The sequence below is a fragment of the Panthera pardus genome, unplaced genomic scaffold, assembly GCF_024362965.1.
Source record: "Panthera pardus isolate Hobbes unplaced genomic scaffold, ASM2436296v1 HiC_scaffold_7, whole genome shotgun sequence".
Taxonomy (NCBI): Eukaryota; Metazoa; Chordata; class Mammalia; order Carnivora; family Felidae; genus Panthera; species Panthera pardus.
Genome location: NW_026527002.1, coordinates 52,109,986 through 52,124,370, shown reverse-complemented (window position 1 = coordinate 52,124,370; position 14,385 = coordinate 52,109,986). Strand labels below are relative to the sequence as shown.

The 14,385-nt window shown below is 37.1% G+C and overlaps 1 protein-coding gene across 7 annotated transcripts in view; it reads left to right on the top strand.

The window, feature by feature from the left end:
- Positions 1–14,385, top strand: part of ANGPT1 (angiopoietin 1) — a 363,665-nt gene that overhangs the window by 121,033 nt on the left and 228,247 nt on the right. For 2 of the 7 annotated variants that reach the window (XM_053896598.1, XM_053896597.1), the window contains exon 3: positions 1,889–2,133. In XM_053896598.1, the coding sequence (XP_053752573.1) occupies positions 2,104–2,133 (30 nt within the window). In that variant the 5' untranslated portion in view covers positions 1,889–2,103. Of the gene's footprint in view, positions 1–1,337; positions 2,134–14,385 lie in introns of those variants that run through there. The other 5 variants (XM_053896599.1, XM_053896600.1, XM_019467859.2 and 2 more) reach the window with 5 other exon arrangements.

Genomic DNA, 14,385 nt, shown 5'->3' with positions numbered 1-14,385 from the left:
GCCAACAAAGAGACATGCGACAGAAGGAGGAAGCTGCAAAGGCAGTTCAAGGGCTTTATTGCTATATTTGGTATTATTTGCTTCCATTTCTGTCAGATCAGAAATTTGTTATTTGCTATGAGAAAGACTGATAAATCTGGGCACGATATTTTTCTCCTAAGTAAATCACATTTTTTTCCTGGAATTTGTTTTGCCCTCTCCTCTAACTTTTCCCTACACACCAATCTCTAATCTTATTGCCCTTTACCCACTGACCTGTACCTTGAGGACACAAGAGTCAACATCTGTGGCTTCTGTTTTTATGCCATGACAGCCGTTGAGAAGCTCCATTCCTGAAAATCCCTCCCAGTTCTTGATGAAAGCCCCTGCTCGTAATTCCTGTTTTCTGCACATACTTAGTAAAGATTTCAGTGCCATAACCTTAATTCTATAATTATACCCTGTTCTTTATGTTTTACTGATCCTTTTGTTCAAATGTTTACACCCTACATTTGGGAAATTACCTTCTGATAATTTTTGTTTCTTAATGGAAACAGATTTCTCCCAGACAGCCCTTTGCTGGCCCATTGACACACCTGATATATGTTTATTCTCAGATAGTTTTTCTGTGTAGTCACAGGAGACTTTATGGCGAACTTCCATACCAGTGTTAAAGATAGCCATAGCAACACCAAAGAGGTCCTTGTGAAATCTGTGCTTAGGACGTACCACAGGAATTAATAATTCTCTGGCCACTGTTTTAAATTGTAACCACACTGTTTTTGTAAGAAAGTTGCTCAATTTGTATACACAGAGCACACAGGGCTGCGTTCTGATCAGGGGTATAGTTTCATTTAAAATTCTTATCTCAGAAATCTAAATACTCAGATTATTCTGCTTAATATGCACATGCTATCTACATTCCTTTGAGTGACAAGTTATGAAAATTTGTTTTGCTAATTTGACCCTCCCTGATAACTGTCTCCAACTCCTAAAAGTCTGAGTGAATACAAGGAGAGAATACCATCTCTAAAAATGTTTTTAAATTCTTTTTCCCAGAGTCAAGGATAATTTTGTAAAATATTTATACAGACATCATTCATTATCAAAAATTATTTTACTGGACATTATGCTAATGTTTCTTCTTAGAGTTCCCCGATTACATACTAACTTTAAAAACCTAGTGCTAGTTTGCTAGGTTTTAGTAGGTCAGCATGCACAGCAAAAGTGTATTAAGGTGGACTGCTCTATTTATTGATTTGCCCGGGATCTTCTAAAGGCTGGAGGCAATTGTCTGCGGAAGGGGGCGGGAGGGCTGTACATGATCGAGGTCGTGCGCATCTAGCCAATTTGTAAGACGATCCGCTGCTCCAAGCCATCAGCCACCCTTAGCATAGGGGCACACTCATGCATTCCTGTCAAGTCATCTTGTGAAAGGCTGCCTGCTTCCAGCTCGGCTTGGATGTGCAACCTTAATAAAACTCACTGAGGTCTGGGAGAAAATAGCAGATCTGCTGCAGATAGGGTAGGGGAAAGGGTCTAGAATATGTACACGCAGCTGACTCAGGCAGGCTCTACGCTGAACGGTCACACAGAGAGGAAACAATAAATCTCAGCTACTATGCAATAAATATCTCAAGGAAACTACCATTATAGTGAAATAAAAAAAAAAAAACTAACATTTTAGAACAAAGCTAACAAATGGCTAGTTTTCTGTGATTCTTTTTCAAAAGTTTTCTCTGAGGGGGATAAAGTCAAACAAACAAGCAGTTTTACCTAAAATAAAGACTAGTTTAAAGGTCAGAAGAAAGGAGCAAGTTTTTGCGAGAGGCACAGAAGGAGAGAGCTGGCAGTACAATGACAGTTTTCCTTTCCTTTGCTTTCCTCGCTGCCATTCTGACTCACATAGGGTGCAGCAACCAGCGGCGAAGTCCAGAAAACGGTGGGAGAAGATATAACCGGATTCAACATGGGCAGTGTGCCTACACTTTCATTCTTCCAGAACACGACGGGAACTGTCGTGAGAGTACGACAGACCAGTACAGCACAAACGCTCTGCAGAGAGATGCTCCACACGTGGAACCGGATTTCTCTTCCCAGAAACTTCAACATCTGGAGCATGTGATGGAAAATTATACTCAGTGGCTGCAAAAAGTAAGTGATTGCTTTCAGTTTCTAATTGCACAGAGCCTTTTCCGTTCTGCACTGCAGCTGACTTAGAGTTCCTTAGGGGGGCATTTGTGTGTTTACCTTTTGCTCAGGGGTGGGGGTGGGAGGGAGGCAGTGTTTGCAAATGCAAGCCGGCTGGCTCCCAGTGACTTCATGGGTGAGCCAAGGTTTTCAGGCTTGTTGTGCAAGCCTGTGAAGGTAGGGTGGCAGCCCGTTTATGTGCCTAGCAGTGGCACATTTTATGATGTTTCTGGTTTCCTCTTACTTAAAATTTAGCTTGATTTTTCTGTCAAAGCCCAACTTGGAAAAAAAAAAACAAAAAGCCTTGTGTGTCTTGAGAAAGTTGGTGAAAAAAGAAAATAATGACAATACTAATTTAGAATCAAATCAATTTCACACCAGGAATTTTGTGCAGCTAGGGTGAGGAATCGTCACCAAATACTTGTTTTTCTCAACCTCTAGTAAAGTTAATATGAAATGAGAGTAAGTGTAAAGTATGATATTTGGTTGGAGAAATTGTGTAAGTATATAAAGACAATTAATTTTAGCAAGTAATAGAATAGTAGAGGACAGATTTATGTCATATATTTTTTCCATCCCTGAAAATCCTGAAGATAAATTTTAATGTGAACTCCTCAGGAAGAGGTTGTTTGCCCAGTGGGAAAGGAGAGATTGAGCTGGTGGTTGCTGTTTTCAGAGCGTGCACCTGCAGATTGGAGCTGAGCACGTGTAGGCTTTGCTATAGTCCTGAAATACCTCTTTTCTCAGGACATTGTGGTAACCACAGTGCCATGCAGGAAGTATCCAGATGAATGGTAATGTTGAATATGCAGTTAATCCCAATTTATAAAAATCAAAATGCACATTTTATTCAGTTTTTCTCTATAAACCATTTAGAAGTTTTTGTTGAAAATATGTCTGTTAAAATATGAACATACTTTCTGCAGCTCCTTCTTTCTTTGCTCTCCGTTTGTGTAACAGGTAAACAGCAGATAACAAGAGTATTCAACTATGTCAGTAGAAGGGTGGCAATATCAGATTTGTGAAAATTCTTCTCTCCTGGAGATCTTTGCTAAAAATTCATTTGGTGCATATAGGTAGGAACATAGCCAGTCCAGTCTTCTTTAAATTAGTCTTTTAACAGAGCAAGCACTTTAAGAAGATGGGCGAACGACAAATGCTCTGTTTTCCCCCGAGTTGTCACGCTCACTTAGAGCACTGCCTGCTGAATCATGCGAGTAATAGTTATTCTACTTTTGTCCACTAGGGACTGAACTAAGATCACTGATACTTTATTTGACAAGTTAACTGAAACTGGGTAGTTTCAGAGTTTCCAAACCTGGAATTGTAGTTAATCTTCCTATTGTAGACTACAGGTGAAAAAGATCAATAGGGGCGGAAGAATAGAAAGCAAACCAAATTCTGCACCCTTTTGATAATTGTAGTTTAAATTTCAAGCACTAATTGTAGCAGTAGTTTGTAATAGGATATCTGTTTTATCTTTAGCAAAATATATTTTAATAGTAAACAAATTAATTTGGTTAAATTGCTTATTACTATTCTCATTACAGCATCCATCTAGTTTTTAATGAGAATTCAATCATTAAAATTAGTCTGGATAATTTGAAGGGGCTGGGAGGGAAATTTAGTCCCAAATTGTCCCACTCAAGCTATTCTACCAAAAATGTAATATTTTGTTTATGTAAAACATAGAGTCAGAATGGTGATTCAGACATAGTAATGCATATTTTTTGTTGCTATGCAATGATTCAGCAGCAATAAGGTAAATATGTGATTCTATTGGGCTTATGTCATGCACATGTTTCGTATGTTAATTTATTGTGTGAAATAAATTTGATTTTTGTTTGCATTGTTCTTGGTCAATGATTATGGCATAGTTTTCAGATTATGGCCAAGCATAACTATGCAAATATTCTTTGGTTACATTGACCCTTGCTAACGTGAATTGAGCTGATTATATGCTGAAAATGTCCCTGTTGGTATGAGTCAGAGCATTTGGCTTGACTATTGTCTGCTTAAATTTGCATATCTTTTGTCATTGTTAATGCGATTGGTAGGAGGATCAAGAAACCAAATAAATTCTTTCAGCAAAGGACTTGTTAAAAAGCTCTCTCAAGTTTCCCTTAATTAGAGGATTTTTTTACTTCAGGTTCTAAATTTCTTGTAATGTATTTATTTTGATAATTCAAATGGAAATCTTTTTACTGTAACTAGTATGCTTAATACTGCAAGTTGTACTACTTCTATTTTGATTCCGAATAGTTGTGTTAGGATAAAAAGCAATGCAGTGCAGAAACTGAGGTTATCAGTGTAAATGCAATTAAATCATCCATTTAGCAAAATAATTAATCAAAGCATGGTGATTATTATGCAGCTCATGGCATCACTACCAGGAAAGTTTTTGATGTAGAATGTGTGTTCCAAATGCTAGATGCAGACAGATGATAATTTATGTTAATCTGATACCTTCCATGAAGTTTGGTAAACTGGATTCTTTTACAAATATTCTTCACAAGACATTGGCTGTTACTTACACTCTCACACCTCATTTCTGGTCTTGCCATTGAACAAGATGAGAAATAAGGTATGCGAGGGGGCAAATGATGTGTCGCTTACCATAAGTGTTGGAACTGTTTTGGCACTTGTCTCTTGATATGATGGATTTCATTCAAGGAGATCAACTTTACATAGTAACCTGTCAATTAACACCAATTGTGACTTAGGTTGCTAGCATTATTTTCACTTGTCAGATGGGGAAGAGCAATATAAATAATAAGCTCAAAAATCACCCTTTCATTGGGTAAAACACCTGGGCTGTGTATCTAGATTCAACTCTCTTCAATTGTATAGTTCTTTTCAGAATTATGAGCAAACCGTACCCAATACCTGAGATGACCAGGTCTTGGGATATTAACAGTAAGTACAAATGGCCTTTGTGACTTTGCCACTCTCATTTGATTCCTTTCTACCTTTCTTTGACAGAGAAATGTCTACTGTTTAATGTCACTATTTCTTGTGCTTCTTGAATTATTGTTTTCTTTCTCCTGTATCCCAGAAGTTCACTAATATGTATACGTATACGTGTATGTCTTTTGCCTTCGCCAAATGATGTCTTTTTGTTGTTGTTGTTGAAAGTATAAATTGAGTAAAAAAACATACCTTGTAACAGAGAACAAGGGTCTAGCTACTGCAAATATTTTACATTAGATAAAATTGATGAATTGATGATTATTAGTAGAAAATGTAGGTATGAATTGCCATCCAAAATATTTTAATAAGTGAGAAGGTTTTACTGGAACACTTGGCTAAATGTTTCTATTGACAGCAATTTTTGACTAATAACATCCTCTACTTACATTCTTTGTTTCAGAGAATTATAATCATCTTTTTGAAACTCCTATATTACCAATATTAACCCATATTAATATCCACTAGAATGTGACGTCCGTGAGACTTTGTGTATTCGCCTACTGCCATATCCCCAGGGCCTAAAACAGTATACAGTCCTTTGCAGACAGACAGTAAATATTTGTTGAATGAATAAATGGATGCATTGTCTATGTGTTGCAATCTATACTTTACCATGTACTATTAACAATTTGTTTTGGGTGTACCCTTTACCTCCCTAACTAGATTGTAAGTTGTCATTTAGGCAAGCACTACATCCTACAATTACTTTTGTCTTGATATTAATCAAAACGATATTGAGTCTGGAGTAGGTGGTTACTAATTATCCAAATTGTATTTAGCCAGTGATCTAGGATCTCAAAAACTTGTACCTTCACTCCATCTTGTCCACTTAATTATTCTTCGAGTCAGTTTTGTTGCCAGTTTCTCTAGGACATGTACCTGCGCTCCACTTCTCCTCCCAGGCTGAGTTCTCCCATGTTGTCATAATACGTTCATTGCATGTGTCATGCTAGCGCTGCGCTTCCTGTCGTTTTCATTATTTGTTTTGAGGCTGTTTTCCGACTCAGAGTATGAGTCCCCTTGAGTGTAGTGAATAGTTCTTTACCCATATATATCTGAAATGTTTTTTAAGGGTTTGAACAATATCTCTGTTACCATCATAATATTAAATAAAAGACATCAGGTGCTCCAGTGTGTGGTGCTAGAATAAAATAATGAAAATTAGGAGAGCTTGTAACTGCTTTTAGAGGCTAACGTTTGCTTAAATCCTTTGTGCTAGTTTACTTGAGGGTCAGTTAGACCTTCCTTTGGGGAAAAAATAATTTTGGACTTCCAGGCCAGTAGGCAACAATTTACTGCATACAATAATGACATATATTTGCGTATAATATGTGCACATATGAATCTATGTGATTGGAAATGACCGCCCATCTGTGCATTGTTTTGGTGGCTCATGACTATGCAAAATAAGCCAGAGGGGATGTTCTGTGTTTTATTTGCACTTGTAGGGGTGCTTCCTGAATGTGTGAAATGAGTGGACAATTGATAAGTATGTTTTTAAAAAATTGTCACTAAACTTGAAGAAAATATGCATATATAATTTATGCACTAAGATGGGAAAAAATGGCACTTGCCAAGAAAGTTTAAAGGAATAATTGTCTTTTAAATCCAGTTGTAGAAATGTCCCTACCAACTTCATCTGAGATCAGCTCTTGGTTTTCAAGCCAAGTAGAGAGTCTTCCCCTGTATTAACTTTTCAATGAATAGTTAGGTTTTATTTGTTGCTTGTTATATTTTAGAATCAAAAGATCCAAGAAGACAGAAAAACCTTTCTGAGTCCTAGAAGTTAGGCAGTTGGAGCTATCATAGTCTTTTGGATTTCTCTGTAGGAAGAAGCAAGCCTCTTCTCAAACTGTCTGCCTTGGCAGATTGCAGGATTTTTGAACCAGGGCAAGTAGGTCCTTTACTATGGGTGATTGCAACTGTTCTTTACCCCTGACCATGCCATTTCACAGAAGCCTTTTTTAAGTAGCACCAATCTCATATGGAATTATTGGTTCAATGTGATCTGAAATGAATATGAATGTATCATTCTTTTCCTTAAAATTTTCCTACAGTTTTTCATTATGTAAGACTAAAATGCAAATTCTTTACATTGAGGCTATATATGATCTGCCCCCATATTCCCCTCTAGATTCATCATTTACAACATTTCCCTTATTCCAGTTACTCAAATGACATTAGCCTTCTTGTTATTTCTATAAAAGGCCAGTTTATTTCTGTCTCAGGGACTTTACATGCTATTTACTTATCTAGGAAAATTCTGCCTCCAGATATTGGCATGGATGGCTCTTTCTTTTTATTCAGGTCTTTGCTCAGAAGTCATCTTCTTGGAAAGTCTTTTCTGAGCACTATTACCTACCACCTTCCTGAATTCTACTAAGTGACTTTTTGGCATATAATGCTGTATTATTTCTTTGTGGCACAGCATGACCTCTTATTGCTTATTGTTTGTCACCTTATTTATTTTTTCTCCCTCTACCTATACTGTAAATGCCAGAAGAGGTCCTTGTCTGTCTTATTCTCTGTAGTATACCTATATACACAACACATAGTAGACCTTCAATAAATATTTGCAAAAGATATTCTCCTGAACCTTACACTCTATGAGGTAGAGACTGTGCCTGTCTTGTTCACTAGTTTTTATTTATTATTTCGTCTGTTATTTTTTATAGCAGATCTACTTTTCTAGGACAATACCTGGAACATAGTTGGAAAGAACACTTTTTTTTTTTAATGAATAGAGAAATGAACGAATTCCATGAGTAGATTTGGGCTATAATTAAATATTTGTATGAAAATGAAACACTCAACTATATTCCCTGTGATACCCATCTAACTATGTACTAGGACAAATTTTAATCTTCTGAATTTCCATCATTTAAATCAAGGATCAGCAAACTATGGCCCTTGAACTAAATCCTGACTGCCACCTGTGTTTGTAAATAAAATTTTATTGAAATAAAACCACACCCATTCCTTAATGTAATTGTCTATGCATTTATAAATAAAATTTTATTGAAACCGAGCCACACCCATTTGTTTATGTAATGTCTATGGCTGCTTTCTTCTTACAAAGGCAGAGTTGAGGGGTTGCAACAGAGACCACAGATGCTAACATTTAATATCCAGTCCTTTACAGAAAGTTTCCCGACCCCTGTCCTATACCACAAAAGGAATATGGTATTAATATTGGGACCATTGCAAGGTAAATTGTGAAGTTTGTTGTGTGGGAAAAAGATCGCCCTCCAGGAGGTCAAATAATCTTTAGGTCCATGCCAGTTGGCAGAGAGCCTGAGTAAGCCATTTCTTGGCTTGGTATCTGGACATGCTGTGAGGTGACATTTTAGAGGAGTTCCAGGCAAGGAAATTTCATGTCTTTCCTTTCCTCTGCCCATCATTATGTGGACAGAGAAATATTCCAAAAGCAAATACATGTTAGAACAGAAAAAGCACCTGAATAACAATGCAGATCACCAGCATCTGGGTTTACCAGGCCTTGGTGCCAGGGTTCTTTGCTTTATGTACTTGTTTCAACCTGTTGGTTGTGGCATCAGCAAGAATGTTGACAAAACATCAGAGGCATTCTGTTTTCATGGCACTGGGGCTTCAGCTCAGCCTCTTAGGTTCAATTTATTTAGAAACCTTTCCTCCCTCTATCATTTGCTTTAGGTATAAGCATTACAAGTATTCCCATTTGTGTAGATGATGGGAGGGGAGGAGCAACAAGTGGGTTGTTCAGGCACAATTTACAGAGGTTTATCAGCTGCTGTGCTATAACTTGCTACTTGAGGAGGTTTTGTTTTCATTCTGCCATGGCCTTGTCTCTGTGTAGAAACAGCATCCTTTTCCTGAGACTTGTCTTCTTTTCTTTTTTTAATACCATTTGCTTAGATGCACAACCCTAATTACATTCTGAGTCATCCTCCCCTTTTGTTCCAATACAAGATTATAGTTTGCTGTGAAGTTGGGAAGTTCCAAACCTCCTTTGGTTCTGGCCCCATCGTCATAGAAGGGAGGGCCTCTTAGTGTTTAAATCTCTTTACAAAGTGTACAAAAGATATGCCCCCTCCCTTATCAAAGAGGTTTCTAAAGAATGAAGCACTCCAAGGATTATCTTTTCTTTATATTTTGAGACTCTGTACCAAATACTTTTCTCGAATTCTTACACAGAAATAGCAGAAGTAAGAGGTTTTTGAGTTTGTTTGGTCTAGGTTACCTAGCCAAATGACCTGACTTCTTCCTTCAAACATATGAAAAGGTAATATTTAACAGAGAAAATGGTATAAAACATAAAGCCCAGCATAACCCTACTGGCAGCTAATAATTTAATCAATAACATCTTTGGACGTTTGCATATTTAGTGACAAGTACTGGAGAATATAGAGTATAGCAAATATAATAAATGTTACTTGTATATACATGCTACATGGCTACAGGTTACTTATTACGGGTCTGCATTGGCATGTAGTTCCTAAGTTTGTATTGAATTATTGAAAGGGCATGCAAATTAGCGTAAGTATCAAGCTGTACCTAAAGTAAGTCAGTAGCTGAAATACTAGTAATATGCAAATAAGATGTGAATATCTTGAAACAGTAATGTGTACATGGAAGCCACCAAACTCACTGGTATAAAATATGAAACTTACTGTATATTGCTGTGGAATTGCTGATGATAATTTTGAAAGGTGGTCTGTTTGAAAATTTAGTTACATGTATCGTTCTAACTCATTAGGATCATGAAACCTGAATGAGTTGAATCATAGTACTTGACCCTAAAGATTATTAGAGGGTTTCCATTCTCAGAGAATGAATAAATATTTTAAAACTCCAAAGTGCATTTTGCTACTAAACCTTTAGAGATAATCCCAAGATTTTGTAAAACATTTTAACACTGTTCTTCTCTTCACTGTTTATATGTAATTGACTATATTAAAATACAGTGGATATTTATTGTGGCTAAAGGTTTGCTACACCCAGCAGACTTTGCATCCACCTTATCTCAACTGCACAGATATAAGACGTGAGAATTGTATCCTTATTACTAAATCACTAGTCTTCTCTTTGTTTTCCAATTTTACCCAGCTTTTAAATAATAAGAACAGAGCTATAATAATCATTAGTTTTAATACTTATTGAATAAATGAATAACTTATTGAATAAATTGAATATTTATAACTTTAAAATGTGAATAATATACTGAAGGTTTACTATTTTTGAACAAATGAACTGATAAATTCCAAATACTTCTTAGCAGTGGAACCCCGTTTCCAAGCAAATTATTAGGTAGAAGCTTCATATATAATCTAGATGCAAATAGATGGGCTAGAAGGGAACCAAAGTGAGATCCTGCCTGGACCCTCTTCCTCAGCTCCTCCCCCAGAGGCATTTATCAGGGGATCCTGTATGTTCAAAAGAATATAGTTTCAGAATGACTGCAATCAAACTTCCAAATAATCAAATATTAGTGAGGTAAAGCTGCCAAAACCAGTCTACTGGCAGACAGGAAGAAACATAATGTTTGATAGTTTGAATCTTTTTTGACAAGTTAGCGTAAGAATGTCCAACTCTGCCATCTACAAAGCCAGGTTAAGATTATCAATGTGAAGGCACCTGGGTGGCTCATTCGGTTTAGTGTCCGACTCTTGATTTCAGCTCAGGTCATGATCTCGCGGTTAGTGAGATAAAGCCCCCTGCAGGTGTCTGTGCTGACAGCACAGAGTCTGCTTGGGATTCTCTCTCTCCTTCTCTCTCTGCCCATCCCCTGCTTTCTCTCTCTCTCTGTCTCTCCCTCTCTCTCTCTCTCAAAATAAATAAATAAACATTTAAAAAAAAGAATGTTAATGTGTAAGTTACAAAGATACAGGTTGTTCTTGACTCTGAGAATGTTGAGGCCCACCCATACCTAACATGACCAAAATATGTTAAGATAATAGATAACTCTTGGACAATTAATAGCAGATTGTATAACTTACCTATTTCCTGAATTATCCAAATGCATGATAGTTTACATTTACTTATCTTAAATTTCGGAACATGAATTACACTGAAAATACCTAATATCTCAAACTACAATATTCACTTAGAATAGAATTCATTGTTAAGGATAGTGAAAGGAGATCTGAATTTTAAGTAGGCATTTACATATTTTCAGAATTTTCAATAATTCCTGTTAGGTCAACTTAGCTTACCTTTGTTTTTACTTCTAGTATATGATAGCAGGAAAAGGAATCTCAGAATTACCAATTTCATATTCATTTGTGCTGAAACATTAATAAAATGCAAGTAAGATTATTTGGTATTATTTAAGCCATTTATCCTGACTGAGAAGGTTAATTTACTTAAGATTAGATAAAACCAAACTTAAATCCACTTTCCAAATACACCTAAGCTGCAACATATCACAATGTGCTAAGAGAGGACAATCATCTGAAGGTGACATCTTTAATTGTATTGGCCCTGATGAGCTTGTTCTCTTTTTTTAGGAGATGAATAATACACGGCCATTTGATATACTGAGGAGTGAGGGCTCCAAAGTGAAGCCTTATATGAATTTATTATTAACTTTCTTATTATGTTAGAAATGAGAATCCTAATAATTTTTTCTGGCTTTCCAATGGCCTACTTTTTTCCAAACTCCTACTTCTCATTCTGTAGTGGGGAGACTTCTGGGACTTGAAACCAGAAAAGATATGTGATGGGGGCAGTCCTTTGAGCAGGAAGGACAAAAGGACTCAAAGGAACTCATTCCTGGCCTGACTTTCCTTTTCATTCCCCGTCTCTTCTCTGGCATTATTTCCATAAGTCCTATGTGATGCTTCTTGTACTGGCAGCCATGGCGTGGAAGTGCAGGAAAGAGGATGGGCAAGAGAGAGGGTGAATGAACAAGTTTTCCAGTGACTGTCCCTTTATTGGGGGTTGGGGGCACAGTGAGGGATCGTGGGACTATAGCAGTGTCCAGAGGACTGCTCCATAAGAGACGGCAGTGAGTTCTGTTGTGGGATTTCAGAATACAGGCATAAGTCATAGAACTAAACACCTGCTATTCACAAAGGACAGGCAGCCAGTTAGCCAGTTATCTAATCAAATATCCACAAGGTAGTCTGCTGGGTACTGGGAGACAGTGATGAATACACTACAGCCGCTGTTGAGAAGCCTAAACCACTAAAATAGATAGTAAACGCATTGTTTGTGTCCACTGTTTTTTCTATGTCAAAGAGAGAGCTATGCAGTGATGAAGTGTGTTGTACCTAAAGCCAGACTGCCTGGATTTGAATTTTGACAATACTACTTCCTTGCTCTGTGGCCTTGGGCAACTTTCTTAACTTCTCTGTGCCTCATTTGTATTATTAGTAAACTTGAGGTAATAACAGTACCTACATTATAGGCTGATTGCTAGGAGTAAAGTTAATTTACCTAAATTACCTTGCATAAGTTCTCTCACATGGCAAATGTTAAGTAAATATTAGTTATTCCTTGGGGGCAGTTCTGGGTTATAGTAATAGTTAAATGTTGAACCCTTTTACCAGCTATCAAGCCATTTGGAAGGACTTTACATGTATTAATCTATTGAATACCTTCAAAAGCCAGGGTGAGGTAGATGGTATTATAATTTTCCCACATAGCAAATTAGCAAGTTAAGGCACAGTGAAGGGAAGTAACTTGTCCAAGTTTACTTAGTGGCTAAGTGGTGGGGGGTCAGCCTCCAATTCCAGGCAGTTTGGCTCCGTGACCTATGATCTTAACCAACTGTGGGATTAGCTATAGCAACTTTTGCCATGTCCCTTCTTGTCAATCTTCAAACCTTAAGTCTATTAAAAAAATTTTTTTTCTGTAGTAGTCTTTGCACCTAAACCCTTAATGCTTTCATACAAAAACGTGTTCGCCCCTTTCTCAAGTACTGTTTCAGTCATTTGTCCACATCCTAACTCTAAAGCTCCGTGGTTAAATTGACTGTGACACATAGGTTATTGCTGCTGATTGAAGCACAATAGCCCAATTCTCTCTAGCCTCCCGCAGGTCTGTTAACAGACCAGGAATCCCACATCTATAGTCCCTTCTGCCTATCTCCTTAGAAGCACCATTTCTTGAAGTTACAGAGCTTAATTGAATCTGACTAGTTATCTAAAAACTTAAAACACAAAGAAGGGCTTACAATTGCTTTACATGGGGTGAAGCTGTCTATTCTATATATCTTCCGTTCCATTTAATGACCTCCCTCTTAGATTTATCTGTGGACAATCCTTCTTGGAAAAGCAAAAGCACATCCTGGAACTTAAAATATTATTTGCATGCACTTTTTTTTGTGGGTCATTCAAAAGAGTTGTAAAAATGAGAAGAAAAGCCTTCTTTTCTCAGGCAATGGCCTCTTATCTCACTTCCTATTTTATTTATCACTGTCCCTATTAATTAAAATATTTCTGGTATTTTGGTCCAAGGCCAAAACACTGCTACTTGCAGAGAGTTGTGATGGTTCTTCCTCTTTTTTTCCTGATCTTGGAGGCCTGACTACTCAGATGCTTGGGCTTTGAGAGTTGTAGCTTTTTGTAACTATCAAGCACATGAGGTAGAAAGACTCCAGACTAACTCCCTTCTGTTCATTCTTTTTCAAGTAGCCCAAAGAAGAGAGAGGACAAGACAGGATGGGGGCAGAGTAGAATTCAGGTATGCTTTTCATCCACCTTTGCATAATAGGAGAGATTAAAACACATTAAGGAAGAAAAAAATTCAATGTGTATCTACTTGCTTGACCTCAGGTCTCCATGGAATGTTGACGATCGGCAGTGTGGGGCACATCCATGTTGTTGGTGCTCCATAGCTATTGGTAGGATATATACATGAGTAAATGCATGCTGTGGTGCTTAGATTGTTTAGGGGCAACTTTTGGTCAGTGAAATGGTCTGAAAGATTAGTGTTAATGTTTAATAACAAGGACCTTTTCCCAATTTGCAGGAAACTATTAAGTTAAGGAGTATAAAACTTTCTTAATTTTAAGGGTTTCTTTCTTTATCCCCTCTGTATTTCTAATATTTCATCCCTTCCATATCTATAATATTTCATCTACCATGTTTGATACCTTCATCTCCTCTCAAGAGTCAGCTGACAAGAAAAAGAAAAGGAAAGAAAAAAAAGCTGACAAAATAGCAAATACATATTAATAGAAGCTGGGAATTGACCTCCTATATTTAGTGATATAGTTTGTATTTTAGGTGGACACATGATTATGATGTGATTTATCTCATCCAT